The sequence below is a fragment of the Rhagoletis zephyria genome, unplaced genomic scaffold, assembly GCF_001687245.7.
Source record: "Rhagoletis zephyria isolate East Lansing unplaced genomic scaffold, Rhagoletis_zephyria_1.1 Rzeph_scaffold_00015, whole genome shotgun sequence".
Classification (NCBI taxonomy): domain Eukaryota; kingdom Metazoa; phylum Arthropoda; class Insecta; order Diptera; family Tephritidae; genus Rhagoletis; species Rhagoletis zephyria.
The window spans coordinates 887,178-914,847 of NW_016157099.1; the positions used below are offsets into that span (position 1 = coordinate 887,178).

The window sequence follows — 27,670 nt, forward strand, 5'->3', positions numbered from 1 at the left end:
AAACCCAACAATTATTTAAGCGTTCGGACTCATTTTCACCTCTGGACATCAACGAAGGCTTTACCCGGAGTATTTGAATTTCACGAAATATTAATGAATGGGCATAAAGGGACGTGTAAGAATTATACTTTAGACATCCTCAACATCAACTTTCCCCTATGAAAGTGGCGAAAATCTCAATTTAAAAAACTGATACTCGTACGAGTCCCACACGCGTGCCCCGTACAAACAGTTTCATTATTGAAACTTTTGTTGTTAATTAGAGGGACTCCAACCACCATATTAAAAGCATTTGTTAATGTCAGAAAACAATTTCATTTACGTATTTTTTCCTTTATTTGGGCACAAAGCTTCCAAAAATTGAACTTTTATTAAACTTTTAAAACGGTACAAAACATTTAGCCAATTTAATTAATTTTAACCAAAAAGGAGGTCTTAAATAGCTCATGATATTTAAAATTTCTGTTTAAATTTGATTATGCGTTCAACAAGTAAACTCAATTTCCATTAGTAAAATATTAAAAAGTCTACTAAGCTAAATCAGTTAATAAATACAATTGGGGTATTCACAACGGTGTCGTAAGTGTCGTATTGTTGTATGTCGTAAACTTTAAACGCCGAAAAAATATATTAAGGGGGTTCGTAAAGTACCATAAAAGTCATATTAAGCATTTGTGCATATGTGTTAAAAAATAGTTGGTTATGGTTTCAAGTTCTCTAAACATTTATTTAAGCTTTTAAAGTTTACGACATACAACAATACGACACTTACGACACCGTTGTGAATCCCTCAAATGCAGTTAGTGTGGGTTAATCACTTTGGAATGCGAATACAATGACGTATTCAATACACAATAGGACATTGCATTGTTTTGCTCTTATTTTAAGTGTCTAAGCAAATTTATTCAAAAGGATCAATTTCTAAATTGATTGTAGTTTGGAACTGCCGAACTCAATTGTGAGGGTATGTTCTACGTCTATTTAAAACTACATTTTAATTGAAACGAACATATTATAAGCTCACACGAATATCTACAAACATACATATCTTCTTAAATAAGTAACAATTTTACTTATGTACATATATATGTGTTTTTATATACAATTGGGTCTGTGTACATTAAGGCACAAGCCACATTCCTGAAAAGTTGTGCACAAATTTTGTTTCAATATGTAATGTTTAATGTCCTAATACAGCATAAATTATATTTAACAATCTAAATATATGCATACATATGCAGCTTTTGCTTTAATTTGTGTACATTATCATTTCTAATAAGCATGATAGTATACATCCACACATCCGCAACGTGTTCTGTGATAAAGAACAAATCAAGTAAATTTTAGTGTAGCCCATGGTGACTTTCACAATCGTTTAAAACTAAGTCACCTTAAGTAGATATACACTTATACATTAAACCAATCAAATAGATGTCATTGAGAGAAACTCAATAAATGTATAAAGATATTTTGTAAATTTTTTGCGTTTTATAACAAATTTCAGTAAAATTCTTCACGAAATTCGCGATTTGCGCCACGACATAGCCAAGGTACTTATATAGATCATGAGAGTTCGCCGATTGGTGCATTTTGCAACCACAAATCGTGTATGAAATTGTATAAGTTGTCACTAACAGCAACCTGGAAAGAAATTAAAAAAAAAAAATTATTTAGTTATTGTATAAAATTATACTTGTTGGGAGATTAAGTTGAAAACCAAGCTTAATTTTAAATTACCAACTTTAGGTCACAGAGCAATTACTCTGTGTTCGAATGGGTGACACTTTTTTCGCTATTCGGACAATGGTTTTCTCATTATTTTAATTGTAGCGATATATATATCATTTTAAGTACAAAACGGCGTACCAACAAAATGTAGAACCGCGTATCAAGATAATGCCAAACCGCGTATGTGAGGTTGCTTAAATTATTTTCTAGAGAGTAAAAACACTCATATTTCAAAATGGTTCTCTTTTTTCTAAAGCAATCATATTTCTGGCTAGTATATTTCAGGACGAATTGATAAGGATTGAGTCACGAGCTTGTGTGAGAAAATCCAATTTTTGGCAAAAATTTTCAGTTACGCGGTTTTGCAGAAGTACGATATATATCGTCGTTTAAAGTACAAAACCGCGTATCGTCATTCTGCGAATCCGCGTAACTGACATTGGCTGCCAAAACTTGGATATGCTCACACAAACTCTTGGCTGAATCCTTATCCATTCGTCCTGAAATATACCAGCCAGAAATGCGATTGCTTTATAAAAAAGAGGACCATTTTGAAATATGAGTGTTTTTACTCTCTATAAAATAATTTATGCAACCTCACATACGCGGTTTTACATTATCTTGATACGCGGTTTTGCATTTTGTTGATACGCGGTTTTGCATTTTGTTGATACGCGGTATTGTACTTTAAACGACGATATACAAAATTTATATTTAGGCGCATTACTTATGACAACAGTTATGCGATGAATTTCGCCATTGCGTGGGTACAGAACTAGTAATCTCCCTTCAAATGGTTTCTTTCCATGTAAGTATGTATATTTGGTGAAACGAAGTTCATGTGATATATCTTGTTCGATTCAAGATCAAAATATGAGTAAAGCAATGTCTTCTTGCAGTCTTCAAGCCAACAGATTTCAATTTTAAATATCTCGAAATCCATAGCTGACCTAAAGAAAATGATTTGCACCACTAGTTTCGGGGTAATCGAAGTAGGTTTTCCCGTCCGGTAGCCAGAGTTGGGGGTAGGTAGTGCACTAAATTTTGAATGCAAAAAACTAGTGCTAGTGCTATTTTATTTCACTATAACTAAATTTGTTGGTAGTGAATAAATTCGCATTACACTCGAATAGTGCTACATATATTTAAACAGTCACTACATACATATAAGCTGCAGATAAAAATATTTTCACTAAACTTTCAAAATCATCAAGCAAAAAGCCCCACAATCAACTTTTTTCAAAAGTTTACCATATTGTTCTAGATTTTAGTGCATATGCTATATATCTAGTTAAATTCGCAATTATTTAAAATCTTACCTTGTAGGGCGTTGGATTTAGTGTGCGTTTGTGATCATTCCGCAATGTTTTAAGAGAAATTTGTACCTTCTCCCGAACTTGTTCCAGCGTAGGCAGCTGTTGCGTTATTTTACCGTCCTTCCAAAAGACTTTGTACAATAATTCAACATGTGAGGGAATTACGTAGGCACGCTTCGATTCTTGAAACGGATGGCGGCATAAAACCTTTTGACCAATACTTGGGGGTGGTTCCGTAACCTTTTGCAACAAATCTATCAAAGCATGGCCATCGGCGCTGTACAGTCTGTAAAAGAAAAAATATTTTAATAGTCTCGTCAAGAAGTTATAAACTTTTTTTGCAGAATTTGACGTGGTACAATAAAGGTTCTTCTTCTTGATGTATTGTGGAACGATTTTTCGTCATCCATTGTCAAATTTGATTTGGAAACAAACCGGTTTAGGCGGCCGCCGCTGTGGTATAGTGGTAGGCAGTGCGCGCTTCCACTCCGAAGGGCCTGGGTTCAAACCCTGGTCAAAGCAACATCGCAAAAAATATAGGAAAAGGGTTTTTTCTTAACAGCAATGGCAGGCAATGGCAAACATGTTCAATAAATGACTATAAATCATATTACGGTCAAGCTGCAGGGATGGTATTTTTAGCGATTGTAGTCAAAAGTTCAAGCCATAATTTAAGCTTAAGTAGAAGGCTCTATAAAGACTGAATAAGAAGAAATATACGGTCCTGTTTTGTTTTCCACCTTAAATAATTAAAAAAAAAGTATTATGTTCGAAATGCAACCGTGGACGCCAGCTGGCTATGAAGCTTGCGAATTTCTGCAAATTCCTGTTCGCGCACTTTGAAAGTTTGATACCTTATTCTCTGAATTTTGTTACTGGCAATTATTACTGGCTTTTCCAAACGAACACAACTACTATCAGCTTATTGTCAAAAAATTTGGCATTTCCTCTTATCTATTACTAGCCAATGCCCGCTTGCTCCGCGGCGCCTAATAAGATCTTTTGCGTTGGCCAATACAAAACTAGCGTTTAAAAGCAAAAGCGGTCTTAAAAAGTAAACATTTTTAGTTTAAATTGAAACGAATAAAGAGCAGAATCCTCCTCACACATAGGCCAATAATAGTAGCGCTGTGATACCATATGGAATACTAATCCCTTTCGATGTCATGATGTCTTACTTCCACCTGTGAGATCTCTGCCAAGCGTGCGTAATATTCTTCAATGATCTTGCAGCTTCAACATTGGTCTGATGTACAATGTAAGCCAATAAAAGTCCTTATAAGGAAACTAAAGAACACAGATGAGCGGTTTCAGTTATAGAAGGGCCAAGAATCCTCGCCCCCCACAGGATGAAAAGTTTTCCCGTACATTGACTAAATGAGTCGTGTGATCTCTTAAATATCGTTCAAATGGAGCCATTGATATACCTACCGTGTTCCTTTTTTTACGAACGTAGTCGAATCTTTCCTTGTCAATTGCCATTTTTACAATTTACCTTAATATTTATGAACTGGTTTATTTGAGTCTTACTGCTGTACTAAAGCCGCCCCGAGCATTTTCCTCAATCGGAGGTAGGTGCAAGATCGCATTTAGGGTGTATGAGGTCGTCAGGCAAAGGTGCACTTACACAATGTTGCGGTCTTTACATGCATACTTAAACGAACCCTCCCTTTAGCCATATGAAGAGTAAATTCGTCTAAGATGAATATAGGGCCAAAGCAGACAAAACCCCGTGTGGGTTTTTATATATTTCGGCTGCAGCGCAATTCATTTGGTCCCTTTCCTGCAAAACCACTGCCTGTCATGAAATGAATACGCATTATGAATTTCAATCAGATTTTATAAAATATAGCTGGTCGTTTTTAGGAACGAATTTTTCATCATACAGGTAGCTCACTTTGCGAATTTGAACGAAATCGGTTAATAAATACGACTTTTATAAGTAACTCTACTCCATCACCACCAGCGCATTGTCTAGTAGGCTATAATAGGACCATATATGCAAGGTATAACCTCCGACAATTTGACTCGAATTAACATTAACAAAATCGGTTCATAATAGGGCTTTTATCAGGTCCGTTTTTCGCAAATGCGCTTTTCATCATGCAGGTAGCTTATACTTTGAATTTGAACGAAATCGGTTCATAAATACGACTTTTATAAATAACTCTACTCCCGCGCCACCTAGCGGCTCTAATTTTGGTAAACATATTTTCGAGTTAAGGAATCTCTTTCGGATTAAATCAGACTACTTCGGACTTTTTCTGACTATTTCTACATTTTGTACATATCGTTAGCTTAATATAGAATATAGAAAGGCCCTATCTGAAATTTTTGTTTCTTTACGGAGTGGTGAAAAAACTTCCTACAAAATCAAGTCGTTTTGCTGCGAGTTTCTTTAAAAAGCTGCTTTTATTTAAGAATGTAACTAATTTTATGCTATAGTAAGTATTTTTAAAATCCAGTAGGTGCTTGGTGGGTTATCGGCAGACTTTTGTACAATACTGGATTTGAAAAGAAAATTAGTAAGGGTATTTCTATATTAAGGTAACGATATACATACTGTAATAATCCATTCTTGATAAAAAATTTGAGAATTTTGAAATATGCTGGATTTCTCACCGGGCCCGGACTTTCAAAGGGGCCCACATTTTTCCGAAAATAAAAAATTATAATTCTTTCCAAATGTATAATTTGATTGTTTAATATTCACACACAGTTATTAGAAATTCTAACAAATGTTAAAGCGTATTTGTACCCCCGGACCCGTTGTAAGTTAAGAATATTAACGAAAACGGAGATGGAGAAGATGAAAATAAAAGAGGAGGGGTGAAATAACTTTTATCAGACAACGTAAAAATAAACGTTGAGAAATAACTCTTTTTGGTGACGGAAAACATATTTCTCCTGCATAACAGTTATAAGGCAACGTTAAAAGTCTGTGGTTATGGAACAACGTTTTTCCGATAAAACTTATAACTGTTATGTCCTTGTTTCAAATAACAGGAAGCTTTTAATTTCACCTTTTACATATAGAGTAAATACATAAATACTCTCAAACCTATGTATGTATGTTGGCATGTACCTGAAAGCATTTTTGTGTCCCGGCATGGTCACCTTTTCGACATCTTGACTTAATTTCATACGCGGCTGTCCATTTATTTCTACTAGCTTGTAAACACAACCCAGGGCTGGCTGGCGTTGACAAGTCACTAAAAATTAAATAATATATTTTTTTTTCATTACTTTAAGTTCTCCTATATTTTCATATAATAACAACTTACCTAAATGTGTACCGATTCCGAAACAATCGATTTTATGGCCCTGCTCATTCAAGCTAAGAATTGTATCTTCATTAATATCATTCGACGCTACAATTGTCAATTTATTGAACCATGGCACTTTGAAACGTTCAGCAACCTTTTCGAATGTTTCACGCGCCAAACAGGATAAATAGGCCAAATCGCCGGAATCGATACGAATACCAACCGCATGATAGCCTAAATCGTTGAGTGCTAATGCAACAGCAGAGAAATTCAAAAGTCCGCTTCTGTAGTTGGCAATCAGATTTCGTAAAGAGAAAATATAAAATTACGAATATAAAAGCTCAAGTTAAGTGCAATATAGAAGCAAACGCTTTTACTGTTTAAAAAATAAAATTATAAGTGCCTACATACAGTGTGTATCCAGTTTATAAGACCGTTAAAAAACTAGCCAAAATGTTTAATGGGGTTAACGCACACAAAGATTTGATAGAAAACAGACGATCATATTCAGATAATCAATTTAAATACAGATTTATGATTATTTTAGAAAATTAACTTGCATTCAAGTTTTTATATATATTTACATAAGTAGTCAATGCTGGCCATTTGAATAGAGAAAATGCAATCCAAATTTCAAATTCGAATTCATAATGTCATTTAGTTTTGTGTCTATTCAGTTATAATTTCTAATAAATAATTTTTATTAATTACTAAATAATCATATCTAGATATTTTTATTGATACCGCTATAGATATTAAAATCGATCGTTGGCGCTGCGATGGGATATCTTTGGAGTTGCCATACAAATTTTAAATTTATATTCATATGTACGTGGAATTAATATTTATTTGTGGCTTCTCACTGCATCATATAGTAAAAGGCTGAACTTTCATTGCCATTTACAAATGTTACCCTTCTACAAAGCAAAATGCTTCATGTTAAGAAAACTATGTTTCTATTTTGAAAATCTTAATGATCTAAAAAATCGATTTGAGAACATCTTAACGGTCTAAAAACTATAAATTTCGTTTTTATGTATATCTAACCTTAAATAACTTCAATAAATGTGCTTCTAACTAAAATGTATCAATTAAATAGTCGAAAATCTAAGTATGTATGTATAAGCGAATGTGCTTCAACATATAAATTTTGCTGCTTCTAATTGTAAATCGTTGATAATAAACGATGCTACATACATTTCTGTATTCCTATTGCGATTATCGAATTTATTTGCACTTAATCTGATTTGTATGTATGTAAGTATGTGCGTTTCGGGTAGAAGAAATTATGTTTTAGTATGAAGTTCTGATAAAAGAAAACAGCAAAATTCGAACACAACAAATTAATAATACAAAGTTTCGAAGTTAATAAAATGCACAGAAACACACAAGCCATGCAGTGTCCTCTCTCGGAAACAATTTTTTTCTATTGTGAATAGGACTAGTGCAAATATTAGAGTTACATACATAAAAACAGTTGAATGAAAACAATAAATGTATTATTTCTATGAAATAGACATGTATTTTTGATGTTATATAGGTATGTACCTTTCTAGTCCATAATTATGTAAGTTCCACATATTTTTTTAATGTGTGTATATATAAATGTATATAATTGGATTTTTTAAGTACACTTAATATTATAAACAATATTTCATTACATTGATAAACAATATCATCCACATAACTACTACATACATCCCTTATGAACACACATGTAAATGTCCACAGACAACACGTATGTATGTAGTACATGTATACTTAATATACATAAATATTGAAAACCCATTTGTACGTTTAGTGAATTTTTTGTATGGGGAATGTATATGAGAAATGAAGAAATTGTTTTTTTTTTCAAATTATACTACACAAATTTGTGGATTTCGTTTTACATACCTCTGCCAAAATAGTGCCGGGAAGTCATTTTTATTGAGGCTCGGGTTTTCGCCTTTTAGTAAATATATTTAATTCATATAAAGTAAAATATTAGGTTTTTACGATCACGTCTGATGCAGGTTAGCTATGCATGCGCCAAAAATGAATTACAAATGTTGAAATGTTATTGACGATATACTTGAAATGAAAACTTAAAATAAAAAAAGCGAGATGTCAGTGCTTGTACAATAGAATGGTCGAAAAATGCATGAAAAAAATCAGCTTATTAGAATCTACCTGCTGTCCCCTGCCAGAATTATGTAAAATGATAAACAAAAAGCCCGTATTTTTTCAATTAGAAATCTGTTAATATTTGATGGTGCCGCTGGCGCGTCGAAGTTTCCGTTGTATTTTTTTGTACAATTGCTATGAAACGTTGAAAGCCGATATTTTTTTGATCGAATAAAAATATTTGCTTTCAGAAATCTTCAAAACACAAAATTATGATGCATATTTAACATCTAAATTGTACTTTTTTTTCATAACCGATAATCTTGTCTCTGATATACAAAATTGAATTATTTTATGCGTTCGTAGTCACATCACTCACGAACAGCTCAAAGGATTTGTTAATTTTTTTTTATTATTTCTGTTGCTTGAAAAAGCACTTTGCTTTTGCTTTAAAATCTCTTGGAGAAATAACGAGCATTTTTTTCTGGAGTGCTGCAAACTGATTTAAGAAATTTTGATAGAAGAAAATTTATTTTCCATTTCTTGTGCGTCATTTTATATGAATTTTTCATTTTTTTAAGAGCTGGAAACAGCCCTTTAAAATACACAGTGCAACAAATTTGAAAAAGTTGGAGGTGGTGGGAGTCGGACCAAAAGCATTTGACTAAGCTGGTCAAATAATGAAGAAGTACCAAAGGATTTGCAAAATTGGTTACCATTTCTTTTTTATCTCAATTTGTAATTTCGTGTTTTCAGGTATAATTTCTTGAAAAAAAGTAATAAAAACACATTTTGCAAAGATAAAGGAGAAGGGATGGGAGGAATTTATTAGTTTTATTATATAGGTATGTACGTATGTATATATGTACATATGTATATGTTTGTAGGTATGAAATTTGTGAGCAAACCAAAAAAATCATTGTACTTGTTTATTTTTGAACCCTGAATTCACGAATTTAAATCGATGTAAAAAGCAAATTGGGACCAACTTTTTAAAATGCTTTGGATGGTATTTATTCATATTTTAATTTCTATTAATGAATGCAATTGGTCTCATTCCCATCACTTTTTGAGTGATCAAAATAAAAAAATATGTTCTTTAGTTCTGGGGGTTGGCTGAAAAAAAAAGTTTGGACCACCATAATGTACATACATATGTAGATACTATGAATGTGTGAATGTGTACGATAGCAAAAAAATATGCGAGCCTATTATAATAGCTATACAATTTTCCATTTAAGTTAGACGATTCGTTTCAAGGACAATTAATCGGTTAAATTTATTTAAAAGAAAAAAATATATAATAAGAGGGAGAAGAAAATAAAGGGCGTTTCGAAGAGCGAAAAGCAAATCATTCGGATGCGAATACTTGGCTCTATGAACTTTCATTAATCCGTGTCGCGTTTCGAATCGCATTGAGTTTCCAATCGCAATACAGATTAGAACCCTGGTTAATTTTATTTGAAAAAATATCAATATCTAGGCGACAGAAGAAAGCAGTTTAACGAAAATGGGGTAAGAAATAATCGGGTTATACAAGTATCATAAAATTTGCATTCAGAAACATTTTTAAATTGTTTAAAAAATGTATCATTTTAAAAACATTGGGTTAATTTTTATTTGATTTTAGCATACATATGTATGTACCCACGGACACCTGAAATTTACATTTGTCTTATTTAATACTATACACTTCTCTATCGCTATTCCACGGTACATGTGTATGCTTTTTTAACATAAATGAGCAAAAATAAGAATGCATATGAGATATTATAACGAATGCATACACATGAATCTGAGTATTTATGTACATACATATATTTATGTGTAAATTTGCCTTGCAGTGTTGAATATAAAAAAAAAAAATTTTAATTTAATGATACTGATATGGCATGAGAAAGATTAAAAAAAAAAATCCTTCGGTAACATTTCTAAATTCAATCAAGTGTTAGAGCTAATGTATGTTCATATCTATGTATACGCAGCANTGGTAAAAAGAAAAAATTTTGAGCCACCCTAATATACATACAGTGAAGCCCGCTTAAGACCCCCCCCCCCGCATAAGTACCTAACCCGCTTAAGTAACCAACATTTTTGGGCAATGTGAAATTTGAATGTAATCGGAAGAAAATACCTCTCTTAAAACCTCCCCGCTTATTTACACAGCCCGCCTAAGTACCTAAATTTTTCATACCCCATTTACCATTTTACTTATAGTTTTCCCCTCTTAAGTACTCTTTTAAGATTTCTTAAAATATTTACACATTCTGAAATTCAGTGACAGCGCTACTCACCTTCGGCAAAAAATCAAAAAAATAAACGGTAATTTTTAGTCAGTTGAAACTTGCCATTATTACACTAAAATTTAGTTTGAAATTTTGATGAATTTTTGTGTTTTTCAAAATCTTAAGCTTCGGTTTATATGATAAGGGAATTAACTGTATTTAATTGAACAATCTTAAAATTTATTAAAAAATAAACTGAAAGGGCAAACAATATTATTCTGAATTCGGTCCAAAATTAGATGTCCAACACTGTTTGTAAGAATATATAAATATATATAATCAATGAAATTAAAAAAAAATTTAATTCCTGTAACAATTACATACTTTGCTTTATCATTTTTTCTAATAAAGTTTTTTTTGTTTGTTTATCTGTTTAAATAATGCTACGATCTTGGTTTTAAGTTTCGTATTCTTGATTAAACGTTCATGTTCTAGTCAAAGATTTACATATCAATACAAGTTAAAAAGAAGGTGTAACTACATCAATAATTATGTTCGCTTAAGTACCTGCATCGAGGTACTTAAGCGGGTTCTTTTAAGTACCCAACCTGCTGACATTTTTCGTGAGGTACTTAAGCAGGTTTTACTGTAATTAGAAACATTTACGTCTCTGGCATACAAAAAATGCACCAGAATACATCGCACGTTTAATAATATAACGAAGTATATAAAAATTTCAATTTTGTGGGAAAACGCAATCAAAGTTTTATCATTCATACAGTTAGTATACAAAATGACAGATGGAGACACATATCTTCACCATATTTGGGAAATTTGGTTATCTGTTAGACTGAACATATTCTACTTATTTATATTACATTTTGAGTTACATGTCTATATTATTAAACATGCGGCATATACATACCTATTTCGCTGGCTTAAAGTGAAAAGTTGCTAAGTACATACATATGTAGATGTGTATGTATCTTTTTTAAAATTTTAGAGAAGAGAAAAAACTTTCCAGTAGAGATGTGCCGTATAGAAATTATAAATCACTTCCCATTTAGAAACCAGTTGAATCATATAAAAAATACTAAACTCTAGGGAAAGCTTTTGGCAATGCGTTGAGGAAACAGCCAACGACAATGGTTCCAATTTTCGCAGTGATGTGATAGGCAGCGATTATTCAAGAAAAAGTCAGAAAAAGCAATGGAAGAGAAGAAGTTATCATCTAAAATGTGTATTTTCAAAACTACAACGAAACAATTTAGAATTTTTACCATACAAATTATAAAGCTTCGAAGTATTCAGCCAACAAAGCAAAATGAAACATTTTTAAAATAAAATCGAAAACTTTAACTCGCAAAGTGTAAATGGAAAACTTTAAAAAACAAGTGTACTGGCATTTCTATTCAAAAAAATATTTATTTCCAAAATAGAAATTAAAATGGAGCAACTATTAAAAAAATTCAAGCTAGAGCACCTGCTCCCTCAGCTTATACGTAAGTGCTATTAATAAGACTTATGTATAACTATGTAGTTAATAAGTTAGTTATTTACCGAAGCTGGAATTGAATATCGGCATCTCATCTTTTTAAATGAAAGGGACATTGCTGATGCAATAAAAAATATAGGGGACCGAGCCGNAAAAGACTTATGTATAACTATGTAGTTAATAAGTTAGTTATTTACAGAAGCTGGAATTGAATATCGGCATCTCATCTTTTTAAATGAAAGGGACATTGCTGATGCAATACAAAATATAGGGGACCGAGCCGAATTTCGAGTTAAACTGCTCGAATGGAAGAAATCTTTGGTAAGAGTTTCTTATACAAAAAATTATACATATGTACATATGTATGTTTGCATATATTTTAAAATATTCATATTTGGTTTTGTATTTAATTATATAATCTAACCAGCGAGACGCAGAAGGAACAGGATATCTTTGGAGGAAAGGTGAGTAAATAGGATTTACAAAAATGTATCCTCTGGTTTTTGAAAGTTTGTTTTGGTCATGCATTTCTTATATTTTTAGACGCTATCTGAACTGTTGGCCCAAACGGATACTGGTTGTTCCATACAAAGTTATTATAGAGAGCATAAATGTCTCACAGATATTAAACGAGACAAAATTGTACAAATTATTTTGGAACATACGTTTGTCAACTGTAAGCAGCTGACACCAAACGATTTTGATTGCATTTTAAAAGAAATTTTAAACGTTTTCCCAGAGGAAAGAAAAGTGTCCGTAAGTGCAACTTATATGTATATGTACAGTCAGTCAATAAAGTTTAGGTACAGCGAATTTTTTGCAATATGGGCAACTATTTTTTAAATATTTTATTTTTCGCTAATTTTGTATAAAAATATAGTTAATTCTACAACGAAAACCCCGAAAATCAGAGCTCCAAACCTTGCTCCAAATTAACTAAAATTCTTGAAATTTTCATTCAAATATTGCACTTTTTTATTTACACTCTTTAGTGAATCTAATAAAGTGCAAGTCTGATGTAGCTAGGAATTACCATTGATTTTTGGCATTTTTTTTTGTTGACGGTGTCGCTCATTTTCTCCATATAAAATAATTTTCGAAAATTTTGTTTATTTGGAAAAAATGAGCGACACCTTCAACAAAAAAATTTACCAAAAATCAATGGTAAGTCCCAGCTTCCTGACTTGCACTTTGTTAAACTAAAATTTAATGGGCTAAAAACTGCATACTCAACGTTTTTCTAAAAAGTGTAAATAAAAAGTGCAATATTTGAATGAAAATTTCCATAATTTTCTTTAATTTGGCACAAGGTTTGGAGCTCTGGTTTTTGGGGTTTTTGTTGTAGAATTAACCATATTTTTATACAAAATTAGCGAAAAATAAAATATTTAATAAACAGTTGCCCGTATTGTAAAAAACTCTCTGTACCTAAACTTTATTGATTGACTGTATATGCATTAAAAATTTAAATTATTTGAGTACTATACAGGATTTTTATTATATACCTCGGCGTGGTAAAAAATCTCCAAGTGGTCGACTGTTTACCAAGTATACTAATACAAAGTACCGAAAAAGAAAATTAGATGAAACGCAAAGTCTTGAAATAGCTTCTCAAAGAGAAAGATCCCCGGAACTTCCAGAAAATATAACAAATTTAAAATCCGAACTTTACTGGCCGCTTGCTGCTTGGGATACCGTTTGCGATAGATGGTCTCGCACATATCAGTTGCGTCAAAAGGATTTGGAGAAATTCGATAACTATGCGTTCTTGGCAGAGTGGCCCCTTCTGAAAGATGCATGTTTATTTGGAAAAAATGAGCGACACCTTCAACAAAAAAATTTACCAAAAATCAATGGTAAGTCCCAGCTTCCTGACTTGCACTTTGTTAAACTAAAATTTAATGGGCTAAAAACTGCATACATAACTCCAAAAATCAGAGCTCTAAACCTTGTGCAAAATAAAGGAAAAGTCTCACTCTTTAGTAAAAGTTTAGCACGCAGTTTTTAGCCCCCTCAATTTTAGTTTAGCAAAAAATAAAATATTTAATAAACAGTTTCCTGTATTGCAAGAAACTCTCTGCACTTAAACTTTATTAATTGACTGTGCATGAATTATAAGTTATCTTTCTTCTTCAGATCAACATAGATTTTGAAATTAAACATCCGGGCAAACAAAATAAGCTAAAAGAAAAGTGGGAATCTTTCAAAGATGTCTTGACAAGATATTACTATACAAAATCTATCAATCCCCTTTCTAAAGAATTACTAAAAGAAGCAGAAGAGTCTGGAAATATTGGTAGGTATATAAATTCATATCTATGTGCACTTCAGAGTAAAACAATTCAAAAGTCTAATTATTTTTCTTCTTTTTCATCAGATCAACAAAATTATGTCTTGCTACAGCTATTAAACTCTGTGATTCCATTAAAAGGTTTTGGTGGTAAATCTTTTTCAATACTGGATGCGAACCAATTCTTTGTCGTTCCAATAGCTAACATCAGCAATATCTATGTAAAAATCGAAGAGTTAGAAGCGAAATGCTTAAGCCTCAAGACATCTTTGCAGCCGTTGATCATAGCCTAAGGGTTCGACAGTGAGAAACGTTTTTATGTTTACTTTGACAAAGTGTTTTTAAAGTTTGAATCATTTCTTAGCGCTTTTGATTGTACGTTCAAGCTTTTCCAAAGTCTTAATTTAAAATATCCAGATCCTTGCGTTTTGGCTTGGACATTTGTACAAATATTTATTTATGATATAATTACTCCTAATGACGCCCGATCAGCGTCTCTAAGCTTACTTTTGAACTACTTTTCTGATAAGCTTTAAATATAGAAAATGTTTTTGTGTTTTAAGTGTGACAATACTTTTGTCACGACAGATTTGTATATAACACATCTCAAAAACGTTCATATTCTTAATAACGCGGATGCAAAAACATGCGTCCAAAACAAGTGTAATAAGTTATTCTCTCGGTTTGCTACATTTAAGCGTCATCTGGAAAGTCATGATATTAATAGTTTAATCCCAAAACGCTCAAAAGTAAATAACATTTTGCAAAACGAAAAAAACGTAAACATTGATTAGGGGCATAGACATAGAATATGTGAGACAGTTTATGCTCCAAACTCTGAAGAAAGTAGCTTTTGCATAGACATAAAAGACGCATTACTTGAATTTTCAACTACTTTGTATGCAAAAAATAGTATTTCCAGAAAAGACGCAGCTTTTGTATTGCAAAAGCTATTAGCAATTCTTAAAATTATTTATAATTGTTTAACTAATATTAGCAGTGTACAACCTGAACTAATGTCATTATTGAACTGCTTGGATAGCGCTTTTAAAGACATTGAAACTGAGTCTAAGTTAGTAAAAAATTTAGAAAAAAAATTTCTTTTTAAACATTCACATGAAATTGTGATAAACAATGAAATAACTGAACAAATCATTCGAGGAAATCCCACCTTGCATGCTAAAGAAAGAAAAGTGTATGTCATGCCACTTTTATTTCAGTTGAGGAGGTTTTTTGAGCTTCCTAATGTATTACAAGAAACCGAAGCAAATACAATCTCTTTGTTAGAAAACACAAAAATTTCGAATGTGATTAATGGTGAAACTATGCAGAAAACTTTAANACAATCTCTTTGTTAGAAAACACAAAAATTTCGAATCTGATTAATGGTGAAACTATGCAGAAAACTTTTGCCAACAAACAAAATTTCGACATAATTATACCTTTTAATGTTTACTTCGACGATTTTCAAATAAATAACCCTCTAGGAACCCACCCATATTCTATTTGTGCTTGTTACTACAGTTTTCCAACAATTCCTCAATTTCTACAGTCAAAGTTAAATTTTATTTTTCCTGCTGGATTTTTTTCGTCGAAATTTTTTAAATCTTATGGCNTTTTAAAATCTTATGGTTACGAAATTTGTTTAAGAAATTTAGTTGAACAGTTCAAAATTCTAGAAGCTGGTATTGTTATCAATTCAAAGAAGGTTTCATTTGTCTTAGGCTTAGTAGTCGGTGATAATCTTGCTGTCAATTCTGTCTTGGGTATGGTACAATCCTTTAGCTCAAATAGATTTTGTAGATGTTGTAGGCAGACTAAACATGAAACCAAGAAAAGTAAAATAGAAAGGAATATACGCACTGTCGATAATTATGATCGAGATTGTAAAGAAATTAGTATTTTGACTGGCATAAAATCAAAATGTATGTTTAATTCGCTGCAATCCTTTCATTTCGTTGAAAATATTTCTTTCGACATAATGCACGACTTGTTTGAGGGCGTCTGTTCATACGATATATGCCAAGTTCTGTTGTCCCTAATCAAAGAAAAGGTATTAACCCTAGAAACAATCAATTCCAAAAAACGACTTTTCCCTTATGGAGAAATGGAATTATCCAATATGTCAGCTAATATCACAATCGGATGTCTTCAAAAAAATAAATTAAAAATGACGGCCAGTGAAATGATTTGCTTCGCCACGTATTTACCACTAATGATTGGTGATCTCATTCCACCAGGAAATAGATTTTGGGATCTCGTCATTGTGCTGTCAAAAATAGTTGATCTCTTATTAGTTGATCAGGGCATGAATCACGTATGACGACAATCGTCTGAACGATATCGTGTCGAGATTGTGTTGCTTCACGAAAACCAAAAATTGTTTGATCGTTTGTGCGATATTGTCAACTCGATTCTAGTTTTGCTTCACGTAACAGTGACAGTGACAGTTTTGTCAGTATCGTTTGGACGACTATCGTTTTAAAGTTACGTGATTCATGCCCAGTTTGAAGAAGAAGACATACACACTTTGACCACCTTAATAGAAAGCCATCATACAATATATATTGATTTGTACGGGGACTTAAAACCTAAGCATCATTTTATGGTGCATTATCCAAGAGCTATTAGACAATGTGGGCCGTTGAAATTTATGTGGGCAATGCGTTATGAGGCTAAGCATAAGGAAATGAAAATATATACTCACTCTATTACGTCGCGCCTAAATATAGAAAAAACAATTTCTATTAAAAGTGCATATAAATTTGCGTCATGTCTAGTTCAGCATTCTAAGGGTTTACCCAAACCTTTTGATCCAGACGAGTTCAAAATAACGGATATAACTAACCATTATCTGCATCGAATTTTAGCCCATGTTTTATATAACCTTAATTTAAAAACCGTGTTATTGGCTCATACTATAGTTTATAAAAATACGAAATACAAACAAAAAAACTACTTAGGAATCTTAGAAAAACATGTTATTACCTTTTTTAAAATAATTTTTTTCATACTGTGCGAAAATGAAGTTTTAGTCATATGTAGTAAACTGAGAGAGAGCTCGTTCGATGAACATTTTGTATCTTACGAATTAAAACATATAAAAGAAGATACATTGGAGGTGTTTAATATAAATAAATTCACTTCAAAACCAATGGAAATTTTTTACATTAACAATGGAAAATCTTATCTTAAATATAAACCTATTTAATTTGTGTTAATTGTTTAGTATTTAATGTTAAATGCATATGTACATACATCTTTGAAAAAATAAAATTATAAATTATAAACTAATATCTGTTTTCAACTTTTTTACAAAAAAAAGTAGTACATACTTACATCGAAAACATACCTGATAATTGTATACTTCCATGTATTAAAGAACTTTTAGGATTTGATTTCAAAAAGCGAGTTTTGTAAAAGTTATCAAAATAACATTAAAAAAAATACTTATTTTTAAACTTCAAACGAACATGTTAGAATCTCACTTGAATATGTTTATTGTCATAAAACAATCGAGCGTTTTAAAAATCATTTTAAAAATTCACATTTTAAAATATCAAACGACTATTTTGGAATTCAATTTGAGTACGCTCACTGTGAAATATCAAGCGAAGGTTTTAGAAAGTGTCCCGAAAATGTGCGTGTCGAAAACTAAAATAAAAAGTTTGAAACCTGATATCAAAAATTTCCATTCTCATAACTAAAACAAATATTGTAGGTGCAAAACCTGGGTCAAAACGTTTTTAAAAGTAAAATGTTCTATACAAATTTCAAAACGAAAATTTCTCAGTGTGGGATTCTCAGGGCATGTGAAGAGGTGCCGGGAGTCATGTGGCGACTCTCCACATGCCCGGCATTGGTTGGGCACATCCTCGTTGATTCTGCTCAGGTAGCTGTTGAGCCTGCTGCAATAGCCAGAGCGAAGTTGGGCTATTGTTGTGCGGGTCTCCCGAGGCAGACAAAGTTCTGTCCCGTCCACGTCCGGTGGTTGTGTGCCTAGAACGGCATTCACAGGGCGGGAGTCTACATAACTTGAGACTGATTCCCTGTGAATGTCGTTGAGGGCCTGTCGGTAGGTTGTCGGGTCCAGAGGTTGTTTAATATACCTCTGGACTTCGTCTGTCAGTTCGTAAAGATGCCTCCTGACGTGCCGTGGCGAGGGCTCTTCCGCGAGCAGTTGCCCGCGGGGATGGCCACGTCTGTAGCTCCCAGCGAGGAACTGCTTGCAAAGCATTAAGTTATGCTCCTTTACCGGGAGCATCTGGGCCTCGTCATGAAGGTGATGTAGAGGCGTCATCAGGAGGCATCCTGTCGCGGTACGTAATGCCGTGTTTTGGCAGGTCTGCAGCTTCATCCACTGCGTCTTGCTAGTCCCCGGCGACCATACGGGCGCTGCGTAGTTCAGAACCGGCCGGCCAATTGCCTTGTATGTTGCCAACAACGTTTCTTTATCTTTGCCCCAAGTGCTGCCGGCCAGCGACTTGAGGACATTGTTGCGGCTCTGTACTTTGTTGACAATTGCGGTTGTATGCGCCGAGAAGGAGAGCAGACTGTCGAAGGTAACTCCGAGGATTTTCGGGTTATTCACCGTCGGTATTGTTACGCCATCGACGTGAATACCCAGTGGCAGTCTGACCTCCTTCGTCCAGGTGGTGAAAAGGGTTGCCGAGGATTTCGCAGGGGATAGGGCTAGGCTCCTTGCAGTGAAGAAGCGAGAAAGTTCGGAGAGGTAACCGTTTACTTTTGAGCACAAGTCATCAATTCCATTCCCAGACGCCATGATCGAACAATCGTCAGCATATGACACTATATTAACACCATCTGGTGGCTGAGGAAGCTTTGATATGTAATAATTAAACAGTAGCGGGGACAGGACACCACCCTGTGGTACCCCCTGTTTAATTTTACGTGGCTTGCTGGTTTTGTCTCTGAAGATTACTGACGAGTGTCGACCACTCAGGTAATTCGCCGACCACCGTTTGAGTCCCTGTGGGAGTGAGGAGGCCTCTATATCTTCTAGTAGCGTTGAATGACTGACAGTGTCGAACGCCTTGGACAGGTCCAACGCTACTAGAATAGTTCTCTCACAGGGGCGGTTTCGGTTTAGGCCACGAGTTATCTGAGTGTTTATGGCGTTAAGTGCTGTTGTTGTACTTTGCACTTTACGGAACCCATGTTGATGCTTCGCTGGGGTCAGGTGGTTCGTGAAGTACGGGAGCAGCAGGGCCTCAAGTGTCTTCGCTATCGGGCGATAAGACTCTCCTTTGTTGGCTGGTTTCCCCGGTTTGAGCAGTGGGACCACTCTCCCCATTTTCCAGATATCTGGAATGACGAGAGTGGCCATAGACAGGTTGAGGACCTCCGTTAGGTACGCTACTCCCGCAGGACCCAAATTTTTCAGCATCAACATGCATATTCCGTCGGGTCCAATGGCTTTGGAGGCTTTCGCCTTCCCGATGGCTACCCTTACCTCACCGTTGGTGAAAACAAGAGGCGCACTAGGTTTTGGCATTTTGTGCAACCTTCTGGTCACTCGACGTTTGGCTTTATCCACCGGAGGATGCAGAATGAACTGCCGGCTGAAATAGCCCGCGCATCTCTCCGGGTCCGACGAAGCGTGGTCACCAAAGTCTATCTCGACTCTGCCGTCGCGCTTCGTCGGGTTGGACAACGACCTCACGGTTGACCAAAGCTTGCTCACACCAGAGGCGAGGTTGCAGGTCTTCAGATGCTCATCCCAGCGGGAGTTGTCGTAAATGGTGGTTTAATATTGGCAAATTTTCGATATGCCACAACAAAATCGATAACAATAAAAAGTGTTGCCACATCGAAATTAAAGCTCTAATTCCATAACTTAATTATCACGCGCTTGGACGAATTTAAATGAAGCGCACAAAAAAATTTACTTGAAGGGGGAAAAATCGCAAAGACGATTTCCGAAATTTTTACGCGCAAATATCCAAAATAAGACCGCCGAATTGGTGCCAAATCGCGCAATCTGGACACTCTGCCCGGCTTTTCCCGGAGTCTGTTTTTCAAGTATTTGTCAAAACTTTACCTTTCCAAGTGTATTTTTTTAGGGCCGTTTTCTCAAGTAGGTTTTAAATTGTTTTTGTCTGCCCTTTATACGCAAATTTTGTTCTGAAAAAATTTGTTTGATGGGCAGATAAATTTTAAAACCTACATGAGAAAACAACACTTAGACATTTGCTTGAACAATAATTATCTGGATGTCCCAAAGTTACGTCAAAATAAAACTCCATACGAATCGGAATGGACTACTTTAATGACGAGTCTGTATATATTTCTTTGAGTTACCAAATTTTTTTTTCTACATGGAACTTAGCAAATTAAGGTATCACTAAATTTAATCGAGTACTATATACATATGTATATATAAATTAGTTTCTTTCAGGAAACGATGCATTTTAACTTGTTTCCTACATTAAGAAGTTTTTTTTTCATATGTGGGCATAGCAACTTTTCACTCTTAGCTACATACATTTATGTATCTTGTTTCCTACATTAATATGTATATTTTTTTTCATAAGTGGGCATAGCAACTTTTCACTCTTAGCTACATATGTATGTACATTTTTAAAAAATCTTGTAGTGTTTAATAAACCTAAAATGATTTACCTGAATGACTTCTCGACATATTTTGACAGATACGCGTTTGGAGGTGATGAAGATAAAGATTGGTTCAACATAGAAATATGACACTCAATCGGTGGTTGTTGGGAAGTTTTGTTTCGAATGGTGACGTTAGCTTTACGGCTTGAACTCAATGGTGAACTTGCCTCAGCAAATGATCTTCGAATCGTAGTAGTATTTTGACTTTCTTTTTTGACTTGAAAGTTCTTAGAAGCACCATATCCATTAGCCGCCGCCTGAAGATTTTGGCCATTTAATTTAGTTAATTTGTTTGGCGTTTTGTAATCTTTTGCGCTGTCTTCACTATTTGATTTCGTAGGTTGAACTTTGCTGTTAAATACATTTGGTTATATTTGCATTCGTTTGTTGCAAACTAATTAAGCTACACACAGAAATACATACATAGCGGGACAAAACAAAATTACGTCAAACACATATGAAAGTATGTATGTATGTACATAGCCATGTACATATACATACATGCATACGTATGTATGAAGTGTTTTAAGAGTGCATATATGAATGCACGCGTGCAACTTATAATGAATGAATTGCTGTTTTTTTTTTTGAGTGAGTATATGTGACACACTCGAGATAGTATCTTACAAAACTAAAGTACAAAATATTATCAATTAAATATAGATAAACAACAAAATTAGGAAAAAATTGTCGTTCCGAGAGAATCTGCCTAGAAGCGAAATACCTCTTAACATCATACGTATCGACTAGCGCCATAAATCCATCGGGAAACGCTATTGCATAGGACACCATGGCGGCCAACTCGCCTTCGCTCGACTCTTCTTGTGACACATCGAGTACATTTGCCAACGCCTGACGATGTCGCACTGCATGATCCAGTAGGTCACCGGTAATGCCTGTGTGTTCAAACATATTTGCCCATATTTTAAAAACTGGCCGTGTTTACTAATTACAAACTCGGCACTTAAACATACCTGTCGTCTTATGCCGTAACAAACGTGTCTTTAACTCGCCAATACCAGAAAATGAAGTTATGTAAGCGTGCGCATGAGTGCCCTTGACTGGTATGTTGAAAAGTTTTCCTGCCAGCACATTGGAGGTACCATCGAAACCACCTTGATTACAAATATTAACGTTTATTGAGAAAGCATAAAAAAAGTTTAAATATTCTCAGTCTGATAAAGTCCCAGCATATTTTATTATTATTATTTTTGAAAAACAGGATAACATACAAGTGTGTATATTAATAATAAACCACCAACTCCTTTTTATTTTTGTTTGCTTTTGCGAACCTAATGCTCGTATCTATACTATGTTTTGCAGTATTATCCTTTTTTTCGGTTCCCAAAATGGAAACTGCTGTTTTTGTTTCGAAATACTGCACTTTTACGATTTTTTTTTCATTTTTCAATGCACAGAAGGAGTATAAATTTATAAGTCGTTGATACAAAACGATATCTAAAGTGCATATACATACATACAGTAACGTGAAAAAATAGCGACACGACATTTTCACCAATTTTGACAATCTTTCTTTTCTTTTAGTAATGTTTATTATTTTTTTTATTATGTATTGTTAACTATATAATACCATATAAATCCACTTTTCGAACTTTGTAGAAAAAATTAAAAAATTTCACAACAATAGCAAACTTTTTATTAATAATTTTTAGAATTTGTACCCCATTAATTTCTAGTACAATAAAGTGCAAATTTCAGCATGATCTACACCTTTGTGATAAACTTTAAAGTTTGGCGGAAAAATTCAAAAAAACCAATTTGACATTGAATAAATTGTTTTTCAGTTATGGGATCGATGGTGACTTTCCACCAGTGTTGGGAAAATGTTAATCTGATTAACGATTAAAACGTTAATCGGGATTGACGATTAAAATTAATTAATCGTAATCAACTGTACGATTAATGATTAAATTTTTTTAATCGTTAATCCAATTAATGGAAAATACGAATTTCAAACCAAAAACCAGTTATAGTAATTATTTTTTGTTTTACGCTTATAAAAAGCACATAATATAAAAAAATATAATTATTGTTATTAGTAATATATGAACTGGGAACTTTTACAACCCAGCGCACATGTGCAGAAGGATATTAAAACCTAGTTTGTTAAACGTCTTAGGAAAACCGACTTTGCCATACCCGATTAACTGGCCTTGTGTGCACAGGAAAATTCCATCATAAATTAATTAAACACCAAACCGACTTAATCAAATTAAGGGTTAATGATTAAAAATTTATTTTTTTAATCGCGGTTACGATTAACTATTTAATCAGATTAAAATTGATCATGATTAACTGTAATCGGATTGAATTTAATCGAATTAACTAATTGATTAAAAAATGTATCGATTAGTGCCAACACTGTTTGAAGACGTAGATTTAGATCAGTTACGAAAGCAAACGATTTCGAAAAAGGTTAAGGTTTGACTTTACAAAGGCGTATATTATACGAACTATGAAATCCTGGAAAATATTTATAGCAGAAAAGGTTAGCTTCAAGTACACTTAATTTCTTCGATTCCGTTCATATTCATTTTGTTTTTCTGGATTATGTTCTTTGGATGAAAAATATGAAATTAAGATACGATGAGGCGCACAATTTAAATACAGGCAAGGCCTAATCCATGGTATGGAAATCCAGTTACATCCATCAATTCAGGGTTGGTTTCTTATTTTAGGCAGAAGAAGTATAGTACTTCCTTTTAGACTTTCCTTACCGTTATTTTGGACACTTTAAGGTTCCCAACAGCTGTCAATGATCTGAAAATTTATGTTTAATTTGTTCACCATTTACTGCTATAAATTCAACGATCTGGTAAAAAAAAAAGGGTTTTTCTAATAGCGGTTGCCCCTCGGCAGGCAAAGGCAACCCTCCGAGTGTATTTCAGCTATGAAAAACAGCTTCTCATAAAAATACAATCGCCGTTTGGAGTCGGCGTAAAACTGTAGGACCTGCCCTTTTGTGTGACAACATTCAGGCGCACGCCACAAACCGGAGGAAAAGCTCGGTCAAACACTAACGTGTGGTGTAAGCGCCAATCTATTATAATTAATTCTACGCATTCAAACTACCTTGCGCATTCTTATCAAAAATATTAGTTTCAGCACAAAAACGCTTAACTTTTCACTTAAAGTACATAAGTAAAGGAATATACATACATACATATGTGCACCGCATTTCTTCATTAAGGAATGTGTGTTTTTGTGTGAAAATTTTCGCTTCAAAATTAACAGTTGCCTCAGCGTAAAAGTGTTGCAATAGCATTTGAATTTCTGGTATTATTGTGCAAGCTAATCCTTCTCGGCTTGTTTACGTCAGGCCTAAAAGAATGGGTTGGCACGGAATGGTACATGAATACACCTAACAACCTTACCTTAACAAATACCATTTCCACGCGCATACATAAATGTTTTTGAAGGAAATCCCCAGACACTTTTCGCTTTTTATTGCCTTGAGCATTGTTCTAAAACAATAATTGTTCACACACACTCCGTTCTTACATGCATATGTATGCATGCATGTATATGCATATGTATATACTATACATAAAATTACATCCTTATGTATGCATGAAATCATGATACCTCTGTATAAATGTATATGAAAGTATATATGTACGTACAATATGTATAACTATCCTTTGTATAGTGTATGCATAAGAAAGTGTTACTTCATGTCTGACTCATGCCCTGTCAAAGAGTAACACATTAAAGTGATTGCATGCAAACACATCATAAAGTAGCTGGCAAAAAAACTTTTACACAGAGCAAATGGTTTGAGCATTTAAATCAATGAGGCACTCGCATAGATGGCGAATCCACAGAATAGTATTTTTAATTGATTATAAGCAATAAGCATGCGATGCTTTAATATGTAAAAAGTTGCCAACAAATTTTCACTTTCGAACCATTTCGATGCAAAACATTTGGAGGCAAAAATAAATCCTAAACACTATCCGTGGTCTATGTATTAACCTTCGATCTCATATTTGTTTATTACATTTCTACGAAATTACCTGTGTAGGAATATTTTGAAGCTGATAGCCCACCATCGGGTCCTTGAGCGCGTCGTAAGCCGAATTCCAACAGTTTAACATGTTTGCCTGCCACCATGCGATAACGTGCCGCATTCGTTGCCATTAAACTGAAATTAAATAGCGCACGATTAAATATATTTGTACAGTATGTAACTTGTAAGGCAAATATATAAATAAATACAATACCTGGCATAATTTACCAACGTCAACAAAGTTGTCTCTAGTAACTGCACAATTATCAACGGGCCTTCCACTTTGATAATAGGTACTCTATGTCATAAAATACAAAACATCAACAAACATATGTAAATGCATACATACATATGTCGATAAAAATATAAAATACATGGTATGGCAAATACTTATATGCTGTTACTAAAATTTCCGCACTTGTATAAGCCCATAAATATGAATTTACGTATACTTGTTATTTGCAAGTACATACGTCTTATTCAGCGTTTAAAAGATAAGCGCCTTTAAGGCTGATGACATCGTCACCATCAACGCGAAAGATCTTTTTGACTAGATTGAAATTTTAAGGAGACACAAAAAGCTGTTTAAATTTGCATAGAAAATGCTTACAGAACTGATCTAATAATGTTAACAAATCTCGTAATTTTAGAGATATAGCTTTGACTTTTTGTACAGAGGTGTATCCTCCAGCATATATATATTTAAAAGCCGCATTTTCGAGTAAAAGTTTCAAAATCTCTTGGGTCTGTTATATGTACAGAAAATTAATATTATATATGTACGCATATTTATGCCGCATTAGTTTTTGGAATACTTTTACAATTATAATAATTTTAGCAGCAAAAATTTCATTTCGTTAGCAAAAGCTTTGTTTTTGTTTGTAGTGGAAAATTCCATCTATGAATATTGCTTAGAAGAAGATGAAAAAGTAAACCTATGAACTTGAAATTGATTCGTAACTATAACCATAAAGGCTATGACAACAGGTTTCGATCAGATCGCAAATATGATGAAGAAGACTTAATCTGAATTATATCAGCTAAAATGTACCGTAAAATAAAAATCTTAAAATACTAGTCATAGTTTAGGACAGCTCTCAAGAAAAACGAAATGTATATAAAATGACGCACAAGAAATGGAAAAGAAATTTTCTTCTAGCACAATTTGTTTAACCAGTTTGCAGCTCCCAAGAAAAATACTCGTATTTTTATATCATGACAATTTATAGCAAAAGCAAAGTACTTTTTGGATTATTGGTCCATTATTGTAAACAAAGTAAAAGTCGATTTTGATCATTAAAATCATATTTCGAAATAAACGACACTTCAACTTTGTGAATGTTAAGAGCAAGGCGAATTTATATAAGGTGGTGTTGCTAGAACAGCTGATTTGATTTGCCTCAGTAAACAAATGATGAGTGAGTGAGAAATTGAGGGTTTGGAAATTTTCTGTCCCTTTCCTTGAGTGAAGAATAGCTGCAATTTGACCTTTATTTACCGAAAGCAAAATCAAAATAAATGTATGTTTTTGTTTTGGAACTACCGCTTTTATGAACTCGCCTTGGTAAGGAGTGAGTATGCTTTTAAAATGTTATAATCAAATTTGGCTTTTTAGTCAATCTTTGCATATTTATAAGTTAATCACTTCTTAAAATGGCCTCTATATACATACATACATACATATGTGATTTGAATTCAAAATTACCTTTTAACAAATCTTGCTTTATCTTACGACTCTACATTTTCATTCCACACTTAATTTATATCAGCTGCATTCAGATAAAAATGATAATTAAAAAAAAATTTACCTGGGGAATGCTACTGTGCCCTCATCAATGGCATATAAAGTAACATCTTTTGCTGTTAAACTAGCTAAGTAGTTAAAAAAGTCATTCTCTACTCCCTCGGGTAATGTTTGCCTGAGGTATTCAATATCTGAGAGAGAAATAATACGGAAAATAATTTCTCATTTATGCAATAGCAAAGAAAATACATATCGTTACCTTAATATAGAAGGGCCCTATCTAATATTTTTATTTCTTCACATAGTAGTTTTAAAAGCTAATCAAAAGTACACTTTTTTAGTTGCGAATTTATTTCAAACGCTTTTTTTATTAAAGGTTGTATGTAATTTAATTTTGCTAGAATTGTTTTTAATTCTATTAGAAGGTTAAGAAGTAATCAGCCGACTTCTAAATAAAGCTGGATTCCGAAAGAAAATGAGTTAGGGCCTTTCTATATTAAGGTAACGATATATACATTGTATACAACTTACCGCTATCTGAATAGTGAAAGCTGTCTAAAAATTTTAGGCATTCCTCCAATCCAGCAAAAATGGTAAACTCTCCATGAAACGGATTCGTGCGAAAAAACAAATCAAATACTGCTTGGTCCTCAGTTTTACCAGACTTCCAGTAAGCATATGCCATTGTTATTTGGTACAAATCTGAAAAAGTGTATAACATTATATTTACATACATACATACATATGTATGTAAATATACATACATATACTAGACTGTCCCAAGAATATATGGGAAAAATTTTTGCAAATTGTGATATGCATACTCTCCGTATT

At 33.5% G+C, this 27,670-nt stretch overlaps 1 protein-coding gene across 6 annotated transcripts in view; it reads right to left on the reverse strand.

Annotated features, from left to right (window-relative positions):
- Positions 1 to 978: 978 nt before the first annotated feature.
- Positions 979 to 27,670, reverse strand: part of Naprt (nicotinate phosphoribosyltransferase) — a 51,480-nt gene continuing 24,788 nt past the window's right edge. For 2 of the 6 annotated variants that reach the window (XM_017612575.1, XM_017612566.1), the window contains exons 2-12: positions 27,368 to 27,538; positions 26,901 to 27,027; positions 25,307 to 25,390; positions 25,100 to 25,227; positions 22,037 to 22,177; positions 21,787 to 21,958; positions 21,069 to 21,413; positions 6,329 to 6,594; positions 6,130 to 6,256; positions 3,048 to 3,330; positions 1,564 to 1,641 (exon numbers count right to left, since the gene is read on the reverse strand). In XM_017612575.1, coding sequence (XP_017468064.1) covers positions 1,564 to 1,641; positions 3,048 to 3,330; positions 6,130 to 6,256; positions 6,329 to 6,594; positions 21,069 to 21,413; positions 21,787 to 21,958; positions 22,037 to 22,177; positions 25,100 to 25,227; positions 25,307 to 25,390; positions 26,901 to 27,027; positions 27,368 to 27,521 — 1,905 coding nt within the window. In that variant the 5' untranslated portion in view covers positions 27,522 to 27,538. Of the gene's footprint in view, positions 1,642 to 3,047; positions 3,331 to 4,505; positions 4,843 to 6,129; positions 6,257 to 6,328; positions 6,595 to 21,068; positions 21,414 to 21,786; positions 21,959 to 22,036; positions 22,178 to 25,099; positions 25,228 to 25,306; positions 25,391 to 26,900; positions 27,028 to 27,367; positions 27,539 to 27,670 lie in introns of those variants that run through there. The other 4 variants (XM_017612558.1, XM_017612594.1, XM_017612600.1 and 1 more) reach the window with 4 other exon arrangements.